Consider the following 26,823-nt stretch of genomic DNA (forward strand, 5'->3'; position numbering starts at 1 on the left):
GGGGCCGAACTTCTGACTTACCTCGCCACAGTGAGGTCAGACGGAAGTGGGGACAGGGTACCTGTCAGAAACAGGAGACAAATAAGCGGAAGTTCCACTTTTGAGGGGAACTCCACTTTAACAGCGCCTATAGCTGTGTGTAAGTGAAGCATTTATAAAGTGTTAGCTGGGCATTAGGAGAGAGGCCGTGGAGGTTCTTGTATCCCAGAATCACTTGGTAAATGATAGAGAAGGACAGAGCTGCTCCAAGCACTTCCTCTTTGTACTGAGCAGTCATTATCTTCTGTGTGCCTGCAAAAGCATAAAGCCAGCCAGCAATACTGACAGTACCAGACAGGAGCAGAGGCAATGATCATTGTTGCCAGCGGTAATTATTTTTTTTCAGCATATTTAAGCTGGATCAAGCCAACTGTTAAAGAGATCAAAGTATACAAATCCATCTTACAGAGGATTTACAAAGTGTCTGCTATTGCAGGAAAACCCAACCACACCTTAAAGTAGATAATTTCCTTCTACATCACTTCACACTTTCATGGACATTTATCAAGCATTCTTGAAGTTTTTTCAGTGCTTCATAAACACAACAAAAATGCGTCATAAACACAACAAAAATGCGTCATAAACACATCATAAATGCTGAAGAAGCGTTAATGAGCATTGCTTTGTTCTTCATAATCAGCACACATGTGAATGAGTCCTTAAAGTTCACATACATTTGAAACTAATCCTATTAAAATTTAGGAAAGCAAGAAAAAGTAAAAGATGGACGGTAGAGCCCATCTTTATTATAATCACATGATCAGGCCCAAGGTTGTAAGAAATATTGCACCCCTGGGACCCCATTAATCATGCAGTCTGAGTCGGAATAGGGTGAGCTGGGCTGCTGAGTCTCTGCTGGATGGAGATAACAGGGCAGTTGTGGTTTTGAAGGAATGAATTTAGTGCTCTTGCAGTAACATTGTGGATGAGCTGCTCCATGGTACCTGCAGCTACAGAAGTAAGTGTGGGCCTGTTATAAATCTTTTTTACTGTTTAATGCGATATTAAAGGGGCTCATCCCTCCTGCCAGGTGCCTTATAGCAAGTAGCCTGCTCTGGAGGCACCCAAGCAGGCGTGCCCCCGACCAGAGGCTCTTGTGTGTCCATTCACAGACACACACAGCCGTGGCTTGGCTTGCCCCTTCTGATTGGCTTATCTGGCTGTGGTTGACAGCAGTGTGAGTCCCAGAGAGGCAAGGCTCTCGTGGACATCGCTGGATTTAGAGGGGGCTCGGGTAAGTATTTGGGGGTGGGCTGCTGCACACAGTAGTTTTTTTTTACCTTCATGTATAGAATGCATGAAGTTAAAAAGCCTTGTGCCTTTACAACCACTTTAAGAATATGTAAATACCTGTATGTCCATAGCCTAGCCACAGGTATGCTTTAAACATTGGCTCCAAGCAAGTATTAACAGAGGCTTTTAATCAATTACATTTTTTTTTTTTTTTAAGCAGTTAATGTAAGTACCTGAAATAGACCTTTGCGTTGATAAAGCAGAGCTCCAGTCATTTTTGTGTTTAATAAACCTTTAAAAACCACACACTAACCTGTCCCAGGATCCAGCGATGTGGTCGCAAAAACCATTGCTTCTCTCCCTCTCCTCTCCCCGGCACCAGCATTTTAACTGCAGGCACCCGGCTGTGACAGCTTTCAGCTTCACTGCCGGGTGCCCACTACGCATGCGTGACTCGCGATGCACCTCCTGAACGGTTGGGCAGTCTTCTGGGAACTATGACGTGTCCCAGAAGACTTCACAGAGGGAGGGGGAGAGGAGAACTTCCGTTTGGATCACCTAGGCCAGTGATGGCGAACCTTGGCACCCCAGATGTTTTGGAACTACATTTTCCATGGTGGCGCTGCCTAATTGGTAAATGTACAAAAGTATTAAAAAGTGCAACGTGATAATAGAAAGCGACGTCACTATAGGATATATTATTAGATGTCAATAAACATTTAAAGTGATGTGTGCTGATGAATGTGAATAAGGAATTAATCGAAGATGATATGAAAGATATGAGTGAAATATAAATCAAAGGAATTATATGTAAAGAATGTATGTGCAAAAGATGTATCACATATAAATAAAATATAAATATACAGTCTAATCATGCAATGTAAACTTAAAGTGCTCTGTGTATAATAAAAATACCCTATTAATACCACATGTGGTGATATAAAGGTGGGTGAAGGATAAATGAACCAAAATATGTGTATGACGTCCAGCGAACAAAAGTCCAATATGAGTGCTTAATATCCAAGTGACAGATATGGTGACCAAAAATAAATTAATTCAAATATAAGTGAAGTATAAATAAACCATATCAAATACGTGACATCCAACCACAATTAAAAAGTCCAATATAAGTGCTTGATGTCTAAGTGACAAGTGTGGTGGCCAAAAGATAGACAACGTTCAGGTATGGATAGCAGGTACCAATATCCTTATGGTGAATTATGAGGAGTGACCCCGTGGTGGGCGGTGAGGTACAGGGTGATCCCTCTGATAAAAAGCTCACTCACCAGAAATACCCACCCCACACAAGGGTATAGAGCGGGTATATAGGTGTATCCTGCGGCAGGAGAGATCACTGTAACCACGCCAAATCCTGAATAGGAGCGTCCTGGAGGTGATCTGTAGGGTCCTGAGTGGATGGTTCCCCAGGGAGAGTACTCAAGATCTATTGAGCTCCTGTCAGTGGGTAATGGGCGTCCAAAAGTGTCCTCGGGGTATCACTCGCAGTAGTGTACCAGGGATTGATGAATAAGGCACATAGCGTGATACCGTATGGGCAAATTTATTGATAAAACATTTGAGAGGTACTCACATTTCAAGAAGAAGATATATGCAAACAGTCATGGAGATGGAGCGCAATCGCGATCCAAGCCTCGATGTCGACAAAACCGGAAGTGATGCGACACGCTGTACGCGTTTCGTAGTAAATACGTCCTCAGCAGCTGACACCCCGAGGACACTTTTGGACGCCCATTACCCACTGACAGGAGCTCAATAGATCTCGAGTACTCTCCCTGGGGAACCATCCACTCAGGACCGTACAGATCACCTCCAGGACGCTCCTATTCAGGATTTGGCGTGGTTACAGTGATCTCTCCTGCCGCAGGATACACCTATATACCCGCTCTATACCCCTGTGTGGGGTGGGTATTTCTGGTGAGTGAGCTTTTTATCAGAGGGATCACCCTGTACCTCACCGCCCACCACGGGGTCACTCCTCATAATTCACCATAAGGATATTGGTACCTGCTATCCATACCTGAACGTTGTCTATCTTTTGGCCACCACACTTGTCACTTAGACATCAAGCATCTTATATTGGACTTTTCAATTGTGGCTGGATGTCACGTATTTGATATGGTTTATTTATACTTCACTTATATTTGAATTAATTTATTTTTGGTCACCATATCTGTCACTTGGATATTAAGCACTCATATTGGACTTTTTTTTCGCTGGACGTCATACACCTATTTTGGTTCATTTATCCTTCACCCACCTTTATATCACCACGTGTGGTATTAATAGGGTATTTTTATTATGCACAGAGCACTTTAAGTTTACATTGCATGATTAGACTGTATATTTATATTTTATTTATATGTGATACATCTTTTGCACATACATTCTTTACATATAATTCCTTTGATTTTTATTTCACTCATATCTTTCATATCATCTTCGATTAATTCCTTATTCACATTCATCAGCACACATCACTTTAAATGTTTATTGACATCTAATAATATATCCTATAGTGACGCCACTTTCTATTATCACGTTGCACTTTTTAATACTTTTGCACATTTACCAATTAGGCAGCGCCACCACCCTACTTTTTATCAACCTTCATATATAGTCTTCGGACTATAATTTAGGGAGGCTGCAGCCTATATTTTAATTTATTCTATTTAATTTATTACTAACACTTTTTATGTATGTATCTATTTATACATTTATCTTTACACATATCCTCCTTTTTATCCAAATAGTACATTAGCGCGGAGTCTATACCTTTTACATTTTCCATGATGCTCATGCACTCTTCAGTGTAGTTGAGCATCATGGGAAATGTAGTTCCAAAACATCTGGGGTGCCAAGGTTCGCCTTCACTGACCTAGGGGATCCGAGTGGAAGTGGGAGCTGGTACCTATCAAAACTAGGTACCCGCGCCCCCCCCCCCCAAAAAACAAACAAATGACATGCGGCAGGAGAGGGGGGAGGAGTGCAACTTTTACCCTTTTGGGTGGAGCTTTGAGTAAAATCCATCTAGAGGCACAGCACTATGAATCAGTCAGACACTTCTGCATGCACATGTACTGAGAAGAGTAGCAAGGATTGGGATGTTGCTGCTTCTTTATTGTCCAATCACAGGCTGGTGGTAGGAAGGTAACCAAGCTTTCATGCCCAGTCCCTAACTACTTCTGAACATGCATAGAAAATTGAGAGCCCCCTCTCTATCCAGCAATGTCCACGAGTCCCTCGGCTTTCCCTCCTGATTTGCTGAGACACAGCAGCGGCGCCATTGGCTCCCGCTGCTGTCAATCAAAGTCAGTTAGCCAATCAGGAGGCCAAAAAGCAGCTCCATGTCTGAATGGACACGCAAAGCTGCAGCTCGGCTCGGGTGCCCCCATAGCAAGCTGCTTGGTGTGGGGGCACTTGACAGGAGGGAGGGGCCAGGAGCACCGAAGAGGAACCTGAGAAGAGGAGATCTAGGCTGCCCTTTGCAAAACTAACTGCAAAGAGGAGGGAAGTATAACATATTTGTTATTTAAAAAAAAAAAAAAAAAACATGAGACTACAATCACTTCAAGTAAAGGACTGGCCATGAGAATTTGCAGTGATGGTGCGCCTCCCCATGTGTCACACAGTGTTGCTTTGGCAAGAACATGGAGAGGCGAGTCTAAGGGGGTAATTTAAGGACGAAATTAGAATGAGAGATGCAAACTGAAGCCCCTTTAAATAAAACAAAGTTCATTCCTTCAGCATGTGATAAATTAGAGTAGCTCCTCTTGAACACGGTGTAGCAATATAATTGTGTTCTATTTGCATAGGCTTGTCAAAATGAATTGTATGGATGTAATAGAATAGTCATCTGTCTGGTCACACAGGAGTTTCTGTTTTATAACATGTTATTTTTGCTATATGGAATACACACAGGTGAAGTTTTATTAACCTGGTAACATTGCTGAGTGGGCTCTTAACCTACATGTAACTGGATATGTCCAAATATCCAGAGATGACTAGACCCTTTCAGCAGTAAAATCTGCTTACATACTGGCAATCTATAGCAGCTATTGTCCAATTTGTATATTTAACCCACAGTTCATTAGAAGCTGTTTTTTTTTTTTGGTTAGATGCCCCAAGCAGAAAGTTTCATAATTCCAGAGTAAAATCTGCCTGGAATTAATTGGGCTGGCTGTGTCATAAAGTAAAACCCCTTTTCCCGTTACAGCAGTTGTATAGGAGTCTAAATATGACAGTTGTCATTTCTACTTACCTTCCTCAATCCAATGCCACCTTTGCCATGGGCACTTCCTTGTTTTACACAAAGTACCACAGCTTCATGCTATTAGACCGGCACCTGCTTCCTAACAGCACTCATGGTGGCCACTCTATTCAGTGTCCTCATTTTGCCTTTCTGCCACCTATCAGAGTGGTCTCTTCCCTGTTTTTGCTGCACCAATCACAGTGGCTCTTCTCTCTATCGCAGTTGCAATCTATCAGAGTCATCTCTGTCACAGCCCCACCAATCACAGCGTACCTTCTCCCTCTGCCTGATTAATTTAAACTTGGTGCAGCTACCGACTCACTGCCTGAACAAAGCTTTTTCAAGCTAGCTGCCACTAGTACGTCTCTCTGCTATCCACAGCATGTAACCTTCAATAATTTCTGTGTGCTAATGTCTGGCTCATCCTGACTTCTGGCTTGTTCTTGGTTATCCATGTTTGCTGCCCATTCTGGCATCAACCTGACTCCAACCTCTGGTCCGATCTTTACAATTGGTGTGTAGGCAGGTAGTGGTAAACGCTGCTCCAGTTGGGAAGTTTGGAGTTAATTGTGTTTCCCGGGTCTTTCTTGGTGGGTTTTTCCTGGGTCCAACCCCTCGGTCATGTATGCTATAAAATGGACAGAGGCCCAGACTCTGGGGGGTTCTGTTGGTTCGGTTCTGACCTGCCTCTGCGGTCACACTCTATCTGCTGTTGCCAGAGTCTGGATTTCCAGTGCCATGCGGAGGTCGGTCGGAGTTCCTTGGAGGATTGCTAGAACTTGCAGCCCCTCCTGAAGATACCATCCATGGATTCTGCCAAGAATGGACTCTTTCCTATGCAAGTGTACTGGGGCAGCCTCAAGCCTAAAGTAAAGGACTAGGGATGTTGGGGAAATTACTGCACTTTTGCCAAGACTGTGATCTGTATATGTCATCATGTTCACTTATTCAAATAAAGCATTTGAAACTTTGCCTTTGCCTGGTCTGTAGTTACTCAAGGGGTGTAATGCAAGTAACTGGCATGTATCTCACAAAAGTGAGTACACCCCTTACATTTTTGTAAATATTTTTTTTATATTTTTTCATGTGACAACACTGAAGAAATGGCACTTTGCTACAATGTAAAGTAGTGAGTGTACAGCTTGTATAACAGTGTACATTTTCTGTCCCCCTCAAAATAACTCAACACACAGCCATTGTTATCTAAAGTGCTGGCAACAAAAGTGAGTACACCCTCAAGTGAATATGTCCAAAATGGGCCCAAAGTGTCAATATTTTGTGTGGCCACCATTATTTCCCAGCACCCCCTTAACCCTCTTGGGCATGAGGTTCTCTTCCAACTCCTCTATGATGACATCATGGAGCTGGTGGATGTTGGAGACCTTGCACTCCTTCACCTTCTGTTTGAGGATGCGCCACTGATGCTCAATAGGGTTTAGGTCGGGCACATGCTTGGCCACTCCATTACCTTTACCCTCAGCTTCTTTAGCATGGCAGTGGTCGTCCTTGAGGTGTTTTTGGGGGTCGATATCATGTTGGAATACTGTCCTGAGGCCCAGTCTCCGAAGGGAGGGGATCATGCTCTGCTTCAGTATGTCACAGTACATGTTGGCATTCCTGTTTCCCTCAATGAAATGTAGCTCCCCAGTGCCGGCAGCACTCATGCAGCCCCAGACCATGACACTTCCACCACAATGCTTGACTGTGGGCAAGACACACTTGTCTTTGTACTCCTCACCTGGTTGGTGCCACAAGGCTTGACACCATCTGGACCAAATAAGTTTACCTTGGTCTCGTCAGACCACAGGACATGGTTCCAGTAATCCATGTCCTTAGTCTGCTTGTTTTCAGCAAACTGTTTTCAGGCTTTCTTGTGCATTCTCTTTAGAAGAGGCTTCCTTCTGGGACGACAGCCATGCAGATTAATTTGATGCAGTGTGCGGCGTATGGTCTGAGCACTCACAGGCTGACCCCCCAGCCCTTCAACCTCTGCAGCAATGCTGGCAGCACTCATATGTCTATTTCCCAAAGACAACCTCTGGATATAATGCTGAGCACGTGCACTGAACTTCTTTGGTCGACCATGGCGAGGCCTGTTCTGAGTGGAACCTGCCCTGTTAAACCGCTGTATGGTCTTGGCCACCATGCTGCAGCTCAGTTTCAGGGTCTTGGCAATCTTCTTATAGCCTAGGCCATCTTTATGTAGCACAACAATTCTTTTTTTCAGATCTTCAGAGAGTGCCATGAGGTGTCATGTTGAACTTCCAGTGACCAGTATGAAAGAGTGAGAGCGATAACACCAAATTTAACACACCTGCTCCCCATTCACACCTGAGACCTTGTAACACTAACGAGTCACATGACACCAGGGAGGGAAAATGGCTAATTTGGCCCAATTTGGACATTTTCACTTAGGGGTATACTCACTTTTGTTGCCAGACATTAATGGCTGTGTGTTGAGTTATTTTGAGGGGACAGCAAAGTTACAGTTATACAAGCTTTACACCCACTACTTTACATTGTGGCAAAGTGTAATTTCTTCAGTGTTGTCACATGAAAAGATATAATAAAATATTTACAAAAAAGTGAGGGGTGTACTCACGTTTGTTAGATACTGTACATGCCAGTGTTGTCACATGAAAAGATATAAAATATTTACAAAAATGTGAGGGGTGTACTCACTTTTGGGAGATACTGTATAGCTACATCTCGGCTCACTAAACACATTGGAGTATGAAGATAACAGTACAAGAGATATTACAGTGTGAGGATACAGTGGTTACCAAGGGTAACAAAGGTTTCACTAGCGGAGATCATGTGACTGCATTCAGAGGAGGGGGGGGGGGACAGAACTCTGCTCACCCCACCATATGTCTGATCCCCGGGAGGAAATCAAACACGGCTTGCTACAGTCATGGCCCCTCTAGCTGTCCCCATCTGTGCACTTTGCTCTGATCCCCCAGTAATCCCCATCCTCCAGGGGCAGCAGTGACCCCCAGACCTGCTCGGGGGTTGAGAAAGAGAGGGGGAAAAGAGAGATGGGGGGCTAAGAGAGATGGGGGGTGGGGCTGAGAGATACAGGAGGGGCTGAGAGAGAGAGAGAGGAGAGTGGGGAGGGAGATGAGAGAGAGAGACCCTTAGCTCTGTCCCTATGAGACTGCTCGTGTACCCATAGAGAGGGCTCTGCATGGCAGCTGTGGCACGCGTGCCATAGGTTCGCCATCATTGCCCTAGGGAATCCAGCATCACCTTCTCTCTCACATGGGGCAATCCTCCTCCTACTTGATCAGGTCTTATCCTCCCAGGGTCTTGCCCATTCCAGATTGATCCTAGTCTAGTTTCGAGGAACTTCCTCTTCCAGTTTCCTCCAGCATAGTTCCTACTCTACAAGTCCTGCTCCCAGGTCTGACCTGTTCCATGGTGCTCTGCTATGCGGTGAACTGGCTGTTGGCCTACACTTTAATCACCATTAAGAATCCCTGACCATGTAGCTAGAGGATTCACATAATTATAGTTGGCATCCTGACCGTGTAGTGTGAATTAGACCCTAGTCAGACCCCCCCCCCCCCTCTCTTCCTTTGCCATACAAGCCTGTGTTAAGGGTTGTGGCAGTTACTCAGCTATGCCAACACAGAGCATAGATGTTGGAGACTAGGAATCTGAATTTTTCCCTGAATGAAAAAAGCATTTCTAGGCAAAATAAACACACATCGTAATGTGTTGGTTACAGGACTCTAAAGAGATAAAAAGGTGAGACTTCAATTAGACTTTATTGATTCTGTCCTCTGTGAATTAAATAAAACTCTGATTAAATTTTAACTGAGAGTATCATATCATTGGCTCACTGATTAATTGTATGTGTTGCCTGGAGCTTCTCTTTAACATAGAAAGTAAGGAAGTTAATTGTTATACTTTAGAAGGTAGCAGCTTTTAAAGTCCTGAAACTATTTGATTGTAATTGCGCAGGCTGGACGTTGCTATCAACGCATTGTTTGCACGCTCAGTATCTCTGCAGATGTCAAGTCTCTTGTCTCCTTGCTGTGGCTGTTCAGGTGCAGCAGATCAGCCTTATTCAAGCAACGCATCGCAAAGCAGCAGACCAGATATCAAACATGGCCTTCTTTGAAAAGTTTTTTTTTTCCTTACTGTCATAATAACTTTTAATAACTCTCCGTTTATAGTAAAACTAAAGCAATTTTTTTGCTCGTTATGGATAGAGAAGAGAAATGTTAGAAACCATGTAAGATCTTTTTTCTGTTTGTACCCTGTTGGCAAATCTTCCCTTCACTTCCTGTTCTGGATTGGCATCTGAAAGTGGATAGGATGTTTTAGGCAGCAAGTGAACATGTTGTGCCTGAAGTTGATGTGTTGAAAGCAGAAAAAACCATATCCCCCATTTAGCTACCACCTTTGTCACCACCTACCATGATTAACCTGCAGTTATGCTTGTTTCTTGCTCTCTGTTACCTAATTTTTTTTGGTTGTATATCTATCGTTATCCTCTGTATATCAAACGTTGTATCGTATTTGATCTCTCTAATAAAAAGTTTTAAACAAGAAAGCAGAAAAAATGGGCAAGCATAAGGATTTCAGTGACTGTGACAAGGACCATTTTGTAATGGCTAAACGACTGGGTCAAAGCAACTCCAAAACTGCAGGGATGTTTTCAGTCTGCAGTGGTCAGGACCTACCAAAAGTGGTCCGAGGAAGGAGAACTGGTGGAATGGCGACAGGGTCATGGGCAGCCAAGACTCATTGATGCACATGGGGTGCAAAGGCTGGCCTGTCTAGTCCGATCAAATTGAAGAGTTGCTGTAGCTCCAATTGCTGAAAAAGATTAATGCTGTTTATGATAGAAAGGTGTCAGAACACAGTGTATGTGGCTGCTTAGGTGCCGACGGGTCAAGGTGCCCATGCCAACCTGTGTCCACAGCCAAAAGCTCTTACAATGGGCACTTGAGCATCTGAATTGGACCATGGAGGAATGGAAGAAGGTGGCCTGGTCTGATGAATAACGGTTTATTTTTCGTTATGTGGATGACTGAGTGCGTGTGCGTCACTTACTTGGGGAAGAGATGGCACTAGGATGCAATATGGGAAGAAGGCAAGGCAGCAGAGGCAGTGTGATGCTTTGTCTGATGGAGTCCATGTCTCAATGGGTCAAGGCTGTTTTGACCGCAAAAGGGGGACCAACTCAATATAAGTTGGGTAGTCATAATGTTATGGCTGATCAGTGTAAGAGAAAATCACACTAAAGTGAGGGGAAATCTATCTCGAACGGCTGTCACTGGAATAAGTGGTATATATGGTGCAAGAGTGTAACAAAAAGCATTTCTTCCATTTGCTGTGAAATGTAGCTTGTACCACTGGGGTTTTTGTAACCCTCCAGGGAGGTTTGTTCTGGTATACAACGAGCAATGATTTCTCATCTTCAGGAACACCAGCTTCTCATTGGTGCTATGATCCCTGGTGTGAACACAATGTACAATGTCCTGACATGCTGTACTGCTCTGCATAAAATGTTATTTTATTTTCATTATTTTAATTAATTGTTATTTTTAAGAATCTAATTTCTCAAAAACAAGCAAATGGCACTAAATGATGTTTAAGTATCTGCAAAAAAAAAAAAAAAAAAGGTCAAAGGTTAACTTCAACCAAATTGATATATCACTTTCATTTGGTTGCTTCAAGTTTTGGTAAAGGAGAATTCCAGATAAGTTAAAATGGTTGTAAGCCTCATACATATAATATGAACAAAGCATACTTTTCTCTATTACGAGCACTAAGTGTCACTTTGTCTGCTGCTTCATTCATCGGCTTTTAGCATGAATCACTTCTGACAAGATTTCCTGACAACAAGAGAAACATGGTGACAGGGGAGGGATCTCCAACTGTTTGACAGCTTTAGCTCTGTTGCTGTGTGAAAGGAGGGGGGGGGGGGGGGGTTCCTTCTCTTTCCTTCACTTTTCTTCCATCAACCATCAGGGCTCTCCTCCCCGAGCTCTGCAGAGTGTAACTTAAGCTCTCCTCCCCCTTTTTTCTGAACTCTCTGATCAGCTTTAAAATTCAGCACTTTGAATAGATGTAGAGAAAGAAGGGCTGCAGATCAACAGGTACAACTTATATAGGAGGATTCCTCTCATCTCTATGTATCACTTAAGGCTAGTCACTTCACTGTGTATATGTAAGGGTTTACAACCACTTTAAGGTATACTTGTCAAGCTTGGACCAAGAGGAGGGCCACATCATAAATTTTACAAATATACACAGAGCAAATGTTATACCTGAAGGGTTTCACATGTACTGTCACTTTAAGGCTGGCTCCACCCAGGAGTGATGACAAGGGTCAAGGGGCAGAGTGGCCATCTTAGAGACATGTAAGGGATGCATGGATATACAGAGCTATCTTGTAATACATGTTAGAGTGTACAGTGAGTCCTGAATAAACAACCGTTGTTCCAGACCAGAGTCCTGTGTCTCTCACAACACTGAGAATATAACAGCAAAAAAAACTGTTTTAATAATGAATGAATAAAATTTAAATTAATGAATATGTATTACTTGGTGCTTTTTTGTGTGTAGTTAGCATGATATGATTCAAAACAATAGAGAAAGTTCTTCAGTAAAATAAAGCAAAGACATTCCAAAAAACATGAACCGTTAATAAAAGTCGAACAAAAATAACTTAGTCTGCACCTTTCTCATCAGAGGCCCCATCTGAATCCCTCCCTCCTTACATCAGGTCCCCCATCAGAGCCCTCATACATCATAGTTCACCTTCGAGTCCCCCTTACATCAGAGCTCACATAAGGGGTCCCCCCTTACATCAAGTTCCCCCTTGCTTTTTTTCATGAGCCGTTTTATCTTACAGCTTGGCTGTAGCAGCAGGGTAGAAGCTGAGAGGCGGAGCAGGTCTTGAGGGTCTTTTCCTCCTGGAAATTCTGGGGCAGGCATGTGATTGTTTGCTAGGACACCAGCAGTCCTAGCAAGAATGACCACACAGCAGGTGGAGCCTGTTCTGGAGATTGGCGTGTGGGGGGGTGGAAGTGGACCTTTGATGACCCAAAGTGAGACCTGTGTCAGAGCACAGTAGGCCCGGAGACCCTGATCTTAGCTTCAAACTGTATAAAATCTTATAGAAGGCTGTAATCTGAAGACCACTGCTCTAGAATATTGGCATCTTCTAGATAATGGAAACATCATTCATATTTGTAATTTTTCCACAACTGTTTTTGAACAGCAGGATGGCCAGCACTAAGCTTGAACCTGGAGTCTCCAAGTCTCCTTTGCCAAGCTGACCTTTTCTTTGGGTTAAATTATTCTGTAGATAAATAGTCATATATAATTTACTGAAGTCCTCTCATCACGCCCACATCTGTTCTTTCCTGAGCTTGTAATAAGTAATGCCGGGCACACTTCTTAAAATGTTCTTGGCACCACACATTGGAATCTTCATTTCACTGAAAAGGTTACTTTATATTTTATGATATTACTAAGGATATGTGCATGGCATATGCTGGCGACTCTTCCAGTGGAATCTTGGGAACCCGTAACTGCTTTGATGGGAGAGTTTTAACAATTTGTCTCCGTTGCTAGGAGTGGTTGGAGTGTAGTAATAATAATGTAACAGCCAGTGTTGCCTGATTTGTTATATTTGGACTCTCAAGTTTCTTGATTCTAGATATGTTTGCTTAACAGCAGAAAGTATTCACTAAAGCAGTTTCGGCAAGATATTAAATTGGACCTGTCTTGTCCAGAGTGTATTAAACAGTTACTGATACGCAATTACAAATTCTATATGGTACTTAATTGCAGTGTATGTTGTGCTGCTGCAGCCCCTGAGAGTCTTGGACACGTGCTAGCTATCTACTCATTACAGTATGGAGGGGACACAAGGCCCGCTTCTACTGTGTGTAACGAGTTCACTATTGGCCACTGCTACTTATGCTCTGCATAGGAGGATAATTTGAACAAAACCAAGGCAAGTACTCACACAGGAAGTCAAAGTAACATCCCCAACAGTGGAACCTGAAGGAAGATTGTACAAAAAGCCAACACGTTTTGGGGGTTGAAGCCTCACCCTGTTCACCAGGGCCTGGAAGATAGAGAACATCATATGGGGACTTGATGAGGAATGGATATTTTAATATTAAAGACTTTGGTCTCACAGGTTGTTTGTCAGCAGTTGGTTGGGGCAGCCCTAACTAGCTGCTGACAAACAGCGTGCTAAACGAAATTCTTCTCTGATGAAAGGGCAAGGCTCCAGCCCGCAAAATGTGTAGGATTTGTATACTATCTTCCTTCAGATTTTACATTGGAATAAATTTGTATCTGGACTATTTAGCAGAAGTGTGGTGCTTCAGTTCCATAGTTATTTTTTTGTCAAAGCCTAATGCCGGGTACACACATAGCCCTAAAATCGACCGAATAAGGTCGGTTCGACAGGAACTGGCCAACCTTCAGCCAATGTGTACAGCTCCTTGTCTGACAGAAGTTGCACCCCCTGTCCTGGCTTGGTAGGGGTGGGGGGCATTCCCCCTGTCAGAACACAATAGCACAGCAGGGCAGATCACTGTACGAACATCGTTTGTGTTGGCACAGTAATCTGTCAGTTTCAGTTTTCATTAAGCCCGCTGAGTTGAACAAAAAAAAACTTCTAGTGTGCGCCAGGCTTAAAAGTGACGTTGAAAGTCCTTGGGCATGTAAAAGCCACCTTTGCACTGTCCAGATGTTGCGGATCCAACGACAATAAGAGTAACTTTTGTGATCACGTGCCATAAACCCACTCTTTGCAACTGTAACACAACAGAGGTCCTAACCATTCCCTGTTCTACCATCTTTGGCCCATTGGAGAGATTTTTCTTCACTTCCAATCTCTCTAACCTCAGAGGAAGTAAAGGGACAGCAATACAAATGTGACAGAGATGCTAACCCTATCACATTAGATACAAATCTTAAAAAAAAAGGAAAGTTTTGGCTTTAGTTCTGCTTTTATATACTTTAAATGAGGACATGCTAATTTTACTTCAATTGCTTTTGGTCTTTGTGGGAGAATAACACAACAATTAAAAGTCTAAGAGCCAGTTCAAACTACTCTGACTTGGGACACGACTTGTGTGCCCTCAAGTCGCCCCAAGTCTCTTGTCATCACAAATTCAATGTAAATGAATGAGAGCCGTCTTAATATGCACTACTGAAGTCGCTCCGACTTTAGAAAAGGTTCCTGTACTACTTCAAGGCGACCTCTATCCGACTTGTGCACATAGACTTCAATGGGAGTTGCCTCTCGGATCCTTATTGTTATCAGACTTTCCAGGAAGAAGAAAAAGATTAGCCCAGCATTCCCCACAGACAAAGGCGCCTATCATTTAAGTCTCTTCAAAGTAGTGCACAAGTCTCTTACAAGTCGCTTACAAGTCTCTTCAAAGTCACGCTAAAAAGTCGCTCCTTCATGGGGCGACTTTCTGGTCACGGTAGTGTGAACCAGCTCTAAAGGCAACACGTTTGTTCTTTTGTTTTAGTTTAGGAATAAGGGGAAAAATCCAAAATTTTAGTTATCGACAGATTTGTAATAGGGGGAAATTCCTTTATTGGGGACAATTGTTCCAGTTGAAATTGTTGAAGAGGAGATTGCCCTCACTTTGGAAAAGTTTCCTCTTGTTCCTGTTATGACTATAGGACAGAAAATTGTAGTTGATCTCTGGAGGAACAAAGTTACCCTCAGAGCCGGTTCACACTACCATGACCAGAAAGTCGCCCCGTGACTTGAAGAGACTTGGAAGAGACTTGTGCACTACTTTGAAGAGACAGGCGACTTTGTCTGTGGGGAATGCCTGGCTAATCTTTCTTCTTCCTGAAAAGTCTGATAACAAGTCGCTTCAATTAGGATAAGGAGGCGACTCCCATTGAAGTATATGGGACAGTCGGATCACAGGTCGCCTCAAAGTAGTACAGGACCCTTTTCTGAAGTCGGAGCGACTTCAGTAGTGCCAATTAAGACGGCACTGATTGATTAACATTGCTTTTGTTATGTCAAGCGACCTGGGGCTACACAAGTCGCCTCACAAGTCGTGCTAGTGTGAATGGGCTCTTACAGTGAGTTCCCCCGCACACTACAAGAATAACTGCTTGTTTTGCCTGGGATATGATGAACAAGGTGATGTGTTTGCCAGATTCCCCACTTCAACAGGCTTCCTCAAGAGTGCACATCTGGTCCCCTGAGGCTGCTGTCCATGCGGTCGTAGCTCTCTGATGTCATCATGTACAATGCAGGACCATCATAGGGATTACAGCACTGGAGCTTACACCTCTAAAAATAAGTCTGCAGAGGTTCTGTATTACTTTTATGATGATTTAATTCTCACGTCAGTACTGTTGTATGAATGGTTCATAAACACAGTATTCCTCCTTTTATTACAGAGTGTTATTCGATGCTTGTGGCATCCCAAGCTCAATCAGATAATGGTGGGAACCGGAAATGGACTTGCAAAAGTATACTATGATCCAGTAAAGAGTCAAAGGTAAGGCTTTTTTTGGACAGACAATGAAGAGATCATCTTTACCAAGAAACACACAAGCCTTTATTTAAAGGGATTTATAGTTTAATTACAGGGTCAATCCACCCAGATTTGCACACCTGTCATGTCAACAAAGAGGAATTCCCGCTTTGCTTGCTGGAACTCCTTGTTTTATATTATAGATCAGGAGTAGAAATTCTTTTGAGCGTCTCTGCAACAAGAAACCTAAAGTAATGCTGGCCATACACTATAGGAAATATTGGCCGAAATTGCGTTATTTTGACAGTTTGCTAGTTTTTCAGCCAGTTAATGGGCACAATTCGGTAATCGGTTGTGACATTTGGATATTTTCTGCTGAATGAATGATTAATTGAAAGGTTAATCTTTTTTTCGTCCAAACTGTTTGCACTAGGTAAAAATGAAAAAAACAACAAAAAACAGATTCATTTATGTCCATTGAACGATTTATCGGTCATTACATGATGGCACAATCGTTTGCTCTCACGGGCGTGTGTTCGTTTTTCAAAAATGATTTTTCGTATAGTGTATGACCAACGTAACTCTGCCATGGCCTTAAACTCTTCAAAGGTATCAGCAGGTCTGAAAGATTGTAGAGTCGACCTGTGTCAAGCTGTGTTCACACTTATGTGAATCGGATGCGGATTTGACCGCCTCCAATTCGCATGACAAGAGAGTGTGCCTTGCTCCCAATGGAGCCATTTCACACATCTCAGTAGCTGACGGCATAAGCTCAGTACATGCCTATTTCTACCAAAGGTTTTAGCTTAGAGCTGCCCACAGACTCCTGACATCAATATGCTGATTGCAGCTGGCACTAAAGCTGGCTCATACATGGATCAAAATACAGTGGCTATAGAACGAACACATCCCCCCCCCCCCCCGCCGTTTTTGTTTTATCGAGCTGTGTTTACTCCGTGCAACTTGTAACATCCAAGTGAAAGATTTAACACCGACATGTCAGAATTTTTTTTTTTTTTTAATTCAATAACAGATTGGCTGAGTTGGAAAAAGGATCATCCTCCTCCTAAAAAATGACTTGTAAACTCAGTCAAGTGTAGCTAATCACCTTCTCAATGGCACACACAGCCATTTGGCATTCAGCTGTGATCAGCTTTGGTCATTTTGATAAGCTCAGCATGAAATGCGCTTTCCTGAAGTATTTCAGTCCCTGATAGTGCAACTGAAACAAACAATCAACTATGGACCACCACCCAACCACTAAAGACTTGTAGACCATTTATGGTGTATTCATTGAGATAAAATTGTATTTATTTAAATTACTATGCCAAGATTTATTTATTTTGACCAAAAGTGTAATACTAGAAGGAATCATTGGTCCTAATAATGCAAGAACTCAATGTCCATGTAGCAAGAATCATTTTTAAACCCCTTTAAGAAGACAAAACTGAGCACTAAGCGGAGGCCACCTATCAGAAATTACCTTTCATAGTGTTGATTATTCTAAACTGGATAAGCCTGAAAATGGCTCTTAATCCACAAAAAAAGCTTTTTCACTGAAAGCTCTCTGCAAATTTTGTATTAAACTTATTGATATACGAGTCTATAAAATGCAAAAACTATAAAAGCGTTTTTTTTTTCTTTTTGTTAACCGCTGTAAAATGGCTTAACCTGAAAGTTACTGATGACTTTCATTGTGATCCATGACTAAGAACCACTTCATGGGGTCGTGGCCCGAGGTCATCGTTCCATCTACAAATTAAACAGATCTAAAGCAGACCACAAATTTAGGATACAATGCATGCACAATCCTGCCCCTGAATGATCTTTCCTAAAAAAAAAAAAAAAAAAAAGATCGGTGTGCCTACATGTGTTCAAGAGATGCATGTAGGACTGTGTAGGCCTATCTTGGAAAAAAATTGAGCAATCAGCTGTCAAAATCGTATAAGGAGATCTCTGCCGCAGTCATACGAGTATTTTTTGTTTTAAATGTCTGAAATCAAGAACAATGACACAATGTAGGAAGGATCTATGAAAAGGGGGTGGCAGTGATTTTTTTAACTGTGGAGTATGCTGTCAGGGCTGTCCCAGGAAATGGGGGGGTTTCCTGGGAGTGCAGGGGGGCTGTCCAATATAAAGGAGGCTGAAAATAAAAGGGGCCATGTACTGTGCAGGGGGGGGGGGGCTGTGTAATGTAAAGGGGGGCTGTATAATTAAAGGGGCTGTGTGTGTACTGTTCTTTTTTAATTATTTAAAATTAACACATTTTTCCTGAAACTTCCTTACTAAAATTAAGGTGCGTGTTATACGTCGATGAATACAGTAAATAAAATACGTTTTTCTGTCCACAAAATTCCACAAATTGCAGTAATGTCTATATTATCTAGCTCTTATTATTGTATGCTAGAATACTAGGGATCCCCCCTCCACTTCTCAAATTAAGGACTGGATACTAACATTATGCATTATTGCAGAGAATGGAAAGCCTGATAGTTAGGTTACCTATATGACACTCTAGATCACATGTGTCTAACATAAGGTCCAGGGGCCGAATTCAGGCCATTTCATGTGGCCCTCATACCTCTCCTGCAGCTGCAGGAGAGCTCCAGCCTTCCTTTTGTCCCCCTCCAGACCCTGCACTTTCTGCTTCCCAGCAATGCCCCCAGCTTCTTCTCAGCAGCAGCATAAGGTAAGGGGGAGCATTGTGATGTAAGGGAGGATGGAGGACTCTTGAAAGCTGATGGTGGGGGTGCTCTTGACATATGATGTAAGTAGGGGCGGGGTAATCTGGACATCTAGTCTTACAGATACAACTGGCCCTTTGAGGGCAACCATAATGCTGATGTGGCCTATAATGAAACAGAGTTTGACACCCCTGCTCTAGATCAATATGCCACGTTATGGGGCCCTTTCATTCTTTTTATGGGAGCTACAGCTTTTACAGACCTGTCCTTACCCTACAGTGGGGGAATTCTGTCCTGGGATATTTGATTGAGCATGTAGCAAGGTAGTAGAAGACCCTTACTGTTATTCATAACTATCATGGTAGTGGATTCCCTACTACTGTCACTTGAGAGCTTTTTTTTTTTTTTTTTATATAAAGATGAACCTTGCACACTTCACCTGCGTGTATCTCTCATCCCACTCTATCTTCTTTTTTTTCTTCTTGCCTGTTTGCTGATTCTCTTTCTTTTCTTTCTTCCTGTTGCTACAGTATTTTTCATAGAGTTCACATTCAGTAGTTTGGGCTATCTGTTATGGATCAAGTGCATGGAGAAGGATTAAGACCTCAGACCTTTCTTGGGCTTCGTTGTTAGTTTTCCATTTTTTCGTCATCTTTTTGTAATGTGTATATGATCTTCTGTATTGTGGATGTGCTGGAACTGGAGAGAGTCCAGAGAAGGGCAACAAAAATATTTAGGGGAATGGAGGGCATCGGCTATGAGGAAAGACTACAAGCACTGAACTTATTCTCTCTGGAGAAGAGATGATTGAGGGGGGATATGATATCAATGTACAAATACTGTACTGGCGACCCTAGCATAAGGAACAAACTATTCAGAGAAAGGGAATACAGTAAGACACGTGGCCACTCACTAAAACTAGAGGAAAGGTGGTTTAACCTTAAAATACGTAAGGGGTTCTTCACTGTAAGAGCGGTAAGGATGTGGAATTCTCTTCTGCAAATAGTCGTATCAGCAGGGAGCATCGATAGTTTCAAAAAACTATTAGATGGGAACCTTAAAGACCACAACATACAGGGGTATACAATGTACAATGTACGGTTAACAACAAACACACACACACATCATAGGTTGAACTGGATGGACTGATGTCTTTTTTCAACCTCACAAACTATGTAACTATGTTTGGATGGAGACATAAATGTCTGTATGCTGCTACCTTTTATTATCTCAATACAAATGTATGTACATTCTTTCATCTGGTTTTTTGGCTGGAGCTCCACATTTATACAAAAAATAAAAATGGCAAGAACAAAATAACCTAAACAAACATACAGGAGTATTTAGTATCTGACCCATCAAACTCAATAACGGTTTCCTTTAAGCTCAGCTGCGTGGTTAACTTAATTTTCTGGTTGGAAGTGCAGTAATTTGTGTGTACGCCAGCAACCTCAGTAATACCTCTGCTTCTAACGACCTTTTCCTACTGATGAGAAACGGCTTGGCTCCTTTGCATATTCCAACATTGTACAGCTTTATGTTTCTTATATGTAGTAATTATTGTGGGATAAACTCGTTTTTATTGCACAATAAAGTATCTAATATTACAATGTAAGAATGGAGAAGACCAGATAGTAATTTAAATGATTACATGGTTCACTGTAGAGCATAAAAATGTTATATGCATGTTAAACACAGTAATAAAACAAGTATGATTAAGTGGCTTTAAAGAGCTCTCTTCCTCAAATACACAAAAACCTTATTTTGGCAGTGACGGAGAGCATCACTTTGCCTAAAGAGACCCTGTCACAATCTCAAACATTAGCAATTGAGTACATCTGGGAATACCTTACGGAGTAAAAAAAAAGTTATGCGTTTTTTTTTTGAGAAGTTCAGAAAAAAAAGCCAACTTACCAGTCGTGCATTTATTTGATCTGAATACGGTTTATTTTCTCTGCTATTAAAAGAAGAAATAACCCCCTAGCGCTCATAGATAAATATCAATCCATAGTTTAGTATAGATTAACAAGAGATTATTTGTAAAATCTCAAGTACAAATTTTGTTTAACAAAATTGTTAAAAGCAATTCATGGCTGGTGCATTTAATTACCAACATAGCATACAATATAGATATATGTTGTATGCAATGTTGGTAATGAAATGCACCAGCCATGAATTGCTTTTTTTTTTGTTTAATAATCGTTTATTGAGGATTAGCAAAGTAAAGCAAGCATATCAATTGGTTATGTAGCACCCTCCTAGGTAGGTGCTAGGTTGATAAAAGCTTAGCAGCTCTATCTGCTTATCAGGGGAGCCTGGTTGTTCTGCCTGTTGCATGTGTCCAGGGTGTGATTCATCTGGGCTAAGGGAGTGTCCCTACTGTATCCAATGGGAGACCATGTTGGACAGTGCAAGAAACCCAGCCAGTGACACAAAGGCTTTTGTGGCTGTCCCAATGGATTGGCACAACAGTGGTGCATTCTGGGATAGTTCATAAAAGTGGGGGGCACATGTGACAGGGGTGTTTGGGGCGGGAAGCCAGGTCCCAGGAGGAGGGTGACGGCTGTCTCTCCTCCTGTCAGCAAGCAAGGTGGTCACAGGCAGTCGGTCTAGTGGACCAAGTGTGTGATACTGAGCCAGGAGGTCCAAGATATTGACGAGTGGAGCTGAAAGCAGAGCAACCGAGGGAAAAACAGTGTCCGTGAGTACCGGGAAGCTTGCCAGGGGTCTGCCCAGGAAAGGGACCACTCCAGTGGAGAGTCAGTGGACAAGGGCTAGCATGCACAGGAAGTGAGAGAGAGGGTGCCAGGTTAGGACCCTGAAGAGGAATTCATTCAGGAACATATCTTTTACTTCACTTCAGTGGTAAGGTGAAGCAGCGGCCTTGCCGTACACACTACAGTCAGTTGTCCTCAGAAAATGTGCATAGTTCAAGTTGGAGTATCCCACTCATCCCTTCTTCCATCCAAGTTCTAAAATAAAACACACAAAAAACCAAATCCACTGGACTGTTCATTGTCTGAGCCAAGTCTTAAAGTGATAAGTAATACAGACTGTTGCCATGGGTAACCCAGGGGAATCCACACTCAGCAGATCCCTAGGGGGCAGTGCTACAGTAACAATGTGCAACACCTAAGAAGTACATGGTTTAAATAGGGGGATACAAAAGAATATAACACTGATATAGTACAGTAAAAGGCTTAGGAAATAACATGCATGTAGAGAGGACCAGGGTTCACTAGAACCAACAGGTTCAAATAGGTTCATAAGAGAAAATGAAAGGCGGTAAATATTACCTGGGGGAGTGAAGAATAGCATGTGGAGCACACTATGGGATAAGGGAGAGAACATATGTAGGAAAATACAAAGGTGGGAAAAATAGGATAAGAGGGGGAATAGGATAGGGTGAAGGGGGAGGGGGATGGGGATGGAGGTCGATAACCGCTGGATACAACCTGATATTTATCTACTTACAATGGAAAACACGATAATGTAGAAATAGTGAAGGGTTACAAGTCTGGGGAATCTCAGAGGATTTTATTGTACAATGACGAGGAATTGAATTTGAACCAGTGGGCCCATATTTTAGTATGGCGATTAGTTCCTCCAGGAGGTAGCCATGAATTGCTTTTAACGATTTTGTTAAATAAAATTTGTACTTGAGATTTTACAAATATTTTCTTGTTAGTCTATACTAAACAATGGATCTATATTTATCTATGGGCCTTTAAAGTACCTCTAGGGGGTTGCTTCTTCTTCTTTAAATTGTATTTGGGATGATGGCCTAATCTACTTTTTGATTGTACCTGTCTTTCTAGTATATTTTCTCTGCTATAGCCACCCTTTCACATAGCTTAAAATCGACACTTCTGGGAGTGTCAAATAACTAGCTTATGCCCCTCTCTTCATGTCACTACTCTGGCTGTCTGCTCCTTGAACAGTCTCTTGCTATCTGTGCTAGGCTGCGTGCGGAAGCGCACACTGTGCATCAGCCCCAAGATTCAACAAAGGATCTTTGGCTGTATGAATGGACAGGCACGAAGACTTCAAAATGAGCACATTTAACTTCATATAATAATCACTCTTTATAGAAGTGCCTTTACTTTCTGTCCTAGGCTACAATGCTCACTCACTATACAGTACCTTTATAGACTCTGTTATCACCCTAGGACAGATAATTTGTTAGGAGTACACAATATCTCCCCCTCTCATCTTCTCTAAAATATTGGAGGGGGAGGTGTGCTGTAGTTTAGAGGAAGTTATAGCTACTAGTAATAATAGCTACGTTCTCCCGGGAGTAAGGGCACCCCGCCAAGAGAGCACAGCTCAGCCTGAGGGATTCTACGATCTCTTAGATTGTAAGCTCTAGCGAGCAGAGCCTTCGGATTCCTCTGTATTGAATTGTATTGTAACTGTACTGTCTGCCCTCACGTTATAAAGCACTGTGCAAACTGTCGGCGCTATATAAATCCTGTATAAAAATCATCATTGACTTTGTTGAGGGGAGAATCGTGAGATTTTCTTTCCTGCAACCCGTGGTTGCAGGAAAGCTAGTCCCACCATCTATGGCCGGCCTTAAACTTTTTTTTACCCTCAAATCTTGGCTGCGTGTCCTCTTCAGGGACCCTAGAGTAAACAGTTTGTCGCAGTTACTTGCATTATTTGTGAAGAAGCATAGATCAGTTACTGAAAATCAGTATTATTTTTCTTGCATTTTCTATGCGGTATCACTTTTTTAATATTTGCTTTGTTTTTTATTTTTAACCAGGGGAGCAAAATTGTGCGTGGTTAAGACACAAAGAAAAGCACGTCAAGCTGGGACTCTTACCCAGGATTACATTATTACCCGTAAGTATTTATTTGCGGTATGCATGTATTCATTTGGACCAGCATTTTAATATTTAAAAACAAAATAGGGACCAGTGACAGGTAGTAGCCTATAGCAATCATGATGAAACTTGCTTTTGTTTTTCTCTCTGAAAGCTGCTGAAATCTTTTTTTTTTTTTTTTTTTATTGGCTGCTATAATTTAACAAACGGTTATAGCTTAATGAAACATTGCAGAAGTAAGGCTCAGTTCACATATATGCAATGCGGGAACCCTGCAAATCCACTGTGGGTTCCTGCATCACATTCAAATCGCAGGTAGTTCACACTGCCATATGCAAATCGCTGGGGGTGTCAATACAAAGTTAACGACACCCCCAGATCAGTTCACATATCGCAGTGTGAACTGACAGTTCGGACATGAATCTGATCGCATTGGTGTGAATCACCATGCAATCCGATTCTGCTGCGTCCTACAACATTCTCAACAAAGGATTTTGTACGAAGTATTAAATAAATTTCAGTTAGTGCATTCAATACTTTTCCCTTGTGTCATTCCATTTTATTACACATAACTTAATTTCTGAACTTATTTAGTTTCTTTATATGTTTGGATTGCATGGGTTGTTACCGACATTTGGTGAAAATGTCATGTTAATAGCACCTCTAGAAATATATTTACTAAGAAAAATGGTTGCGTGTGTTCAATACTTATTTTACCCACAGTGTGTGTGTGTATATATATGTGTGTGTGTGTGTGTGTGTATATATATATATATATATATATATATATATACACACATGTATATATTTTTTTTTTATTGCTCAAATAAATTAAAGGAACACTTTTTAATCAGAGCATAGCTTCAGGCCCATTAAACTCCTGGGATTTTCATCTGGTCAGTTAAGTAGCAGAGGGGGTTGTTAATCAGTTTCAGCTGCTTTGGTGTTAACCACTTAAGCCCCGGAAGATTTTACTCCCTTCCTGACCAGGGCCTATTTTGCGATTCGGCACTGCGTGACTTTAACGGACAATTGCGCGGTCGTGCGACGCTGTACCTAAACTAATTTGACGTCCTTTTTTTTCCCCACAAACAGCTTTCTTTTGGTGGTATTTGATCACCTGTGCGATTTTTTGATCATGCGCTATAAACAAAAAAAGAGCGTCAATTTTGCAAAAATAACAATATTTTTCACATTTTTTTATATGAAATTCCCCCCAAAAAAATGTAAAAATCAAAATTTTTTAACATTTTTGGCCAATTTGTTTTATGCTACCTATGTTTGGTAAAAAAAACCCGCAAAAAGCGTATTTTGATTGGTTTGCGCAAAAGTTATTGCGTTTACTAACTAAGGGAAAGATTTTTGTAATTTTTGTTGTTTTTTTTTTTAACGAGTAATGGATGCGATCTGCGATTTTTTTTTTTTTTTTTTGCGGGACTGCGACATTGCGGCGGACAGATGGGACCCTTGACTGACATTTTTTACACTTTTGGGGTTACCGGTGACATTAGTACAGTAATCAGTGCTATACATATGCACTGCTACTGTAAAAATGACACTGGCAGGGAAGGAGTTGACTTTATTTGAGAGGGAGGGGTTAAGTGTGTCCCTAGGGGTGTGATTCTTACTGTGATTGGATGTGGCTACTGGTGTAAGAACAGTGATCAACGGTCCTACATAGTAGAACCGTGTGATCTCCATTCTTACACAGGGGAGAATGACAGGCGGCTGTGCTCGCTCCCTAGAGCCTCACAAGCTAGCGACGTAGACCTACGTCGCTTTGCCTGTGAGGGGCTGACTGCCGATGTAAATCGTCGTTAGGCAGTCGGCAAGTGGTTAATAAAATTACCAACAGGTGCAATAGATGGGCAACAATGAAGCAACCTCCAAAACAGGAATGGTTTTACTGGTGTAGGCCACTGACCTTTTTTTCCCTACTCATTTTTTCCCACTGTTCTGCATTTGGCTAGGGTCATTGTCACTACTGGTAGCATGCGGCGATACCTGGACCCTATAGAGCAGTAATAGCGAACCTTGGCACCCCAGAAGTTTTGGAATTTCCCATGATGCTTAACTGCATTTCACAGTGTATGAGCATCATGAGAAATGTAGTTCCAAAACATCTGGGGTGCCAAGGTTCGCCATCACTGCTCTAGATGTTGCACAGGCAGTCCAAGTCCTCCAGGATGGCACATCAATATGTGCCATTGCCAAAAGAGCATGGAGGAGATTCCAGGAGACAGGCTGTTACTCTAGGAGAGCTGGACAGGGCCGTAGAAGGTCCTTTACTAATCAGCAGGGCCGGTATTTGCTCCTTTGTTCAAGGATGAACAGGATGAGCACTTCCAGAGTCCTACAAAATGACCTCCAGCAGTGCACTGGTGTGAATGTCTCTGACCAAACAATAAGAAACAGACTTCATGAGGGTGGCCTGAGGGCCGACATCCTCTAGTGGGCCCTGTGCTCACTGCCTGGCACCGTGGAGCTTGATTGGCATTTGCCATTGAACATTAGAATTGGCAGGTCCCCCACTGGCACCCTGTGCTTTTCACAGGTGAGAGCAGGTTCACCCTGAGCACATTTGACAGATGTAAAAGGGTCTGAAGAAACCATGGAGAATGTTATGTGGCCTCTAACATCATTCAGCATGACCGGTTTGGTGGTGGGTCAGTGATGGTCTGGGGAGGCATATCCATGGAGGGACGCACAGACCTCTACAGGCTAGAAAATGGCACCCTGACTGCCATTGGGTATCGGGATGAAATCCTAGGACCCATTGTCAGACACTACACTGATGCAGTGGGTCCTGGGTCCTCCTGGTGGATGACATGTGGCGAGAGTATGCAGCCAGTTCATGGAGATTGAAGAAACTGATACTATTGAATGGCCCCTCACTCTCGCCTGACCTAAATCCAATAGAACATCTCTTGGACAATGTTTCAGTCCATCCAACGCTGCCAGGTTGCACTGCAGTCTGTTCAGGAGCTCGGTGATGCTCTGATCCAAATCTCGGAGGAAATACCCCAGGACACCATCCGTCATCTCATTAGGAGCATGCCCCAGCGTTGTCAGACATGCATACAAGCATATAGGGGCCATACAAACTACTGAGTACCATTTTTGAGTTGCTGCAATGAAATTTCAGTAAAATGGACTAGCCTGTTTCATCAACCTTTCACTAAGATTTTTGGGGGGCCTTTGAATTCAGCCCTCTGTAGGTCGATAATTTTCATTGCCATCAAACGATGTGACGTCCTTTCGTTCCTCAAACG

At 42.4% G+C, this 26,823-nt stretch overlaps 1 protein-coding gene across 1 annotated transcript in view; it reads left to right on the plus strand.

Moving 5' to 3' along the window:
• WDR70 (WD repeat domain 70) overlaps positions 1-26,823 on the plus strand; it is a 463,052-nt gene that overhangs the window by 361,729 nt on the left and 74,500 nt on the right. Inside the window, exons 14-15 of the mRNA XM_082255751.1 lie at positions 15,962-16,062; positions 23,491-23,570. Coding sequence (XP_082111877.1) covers positions 15,962-16,062; positions 23,491-23,570 — 181 coding nt within the window. The remainder of the gene's footprint in view (positions 1-15,961; positions 16,063-23,490; positions 23,571-26,823) is intronic.

Source organism: Pelophylax lessonae, assembly GCF_965119305.1.
Source record: "Pelophylax lessonae genome assembly, chromosome: 1".
Classification (NCBI taxonomy): domain Eukaryota; kingdom Metazoa; phylum Chordata; class Amphibia; order Anura; family Ranidae; genus Pelophylax; species Pelophylax lessonae.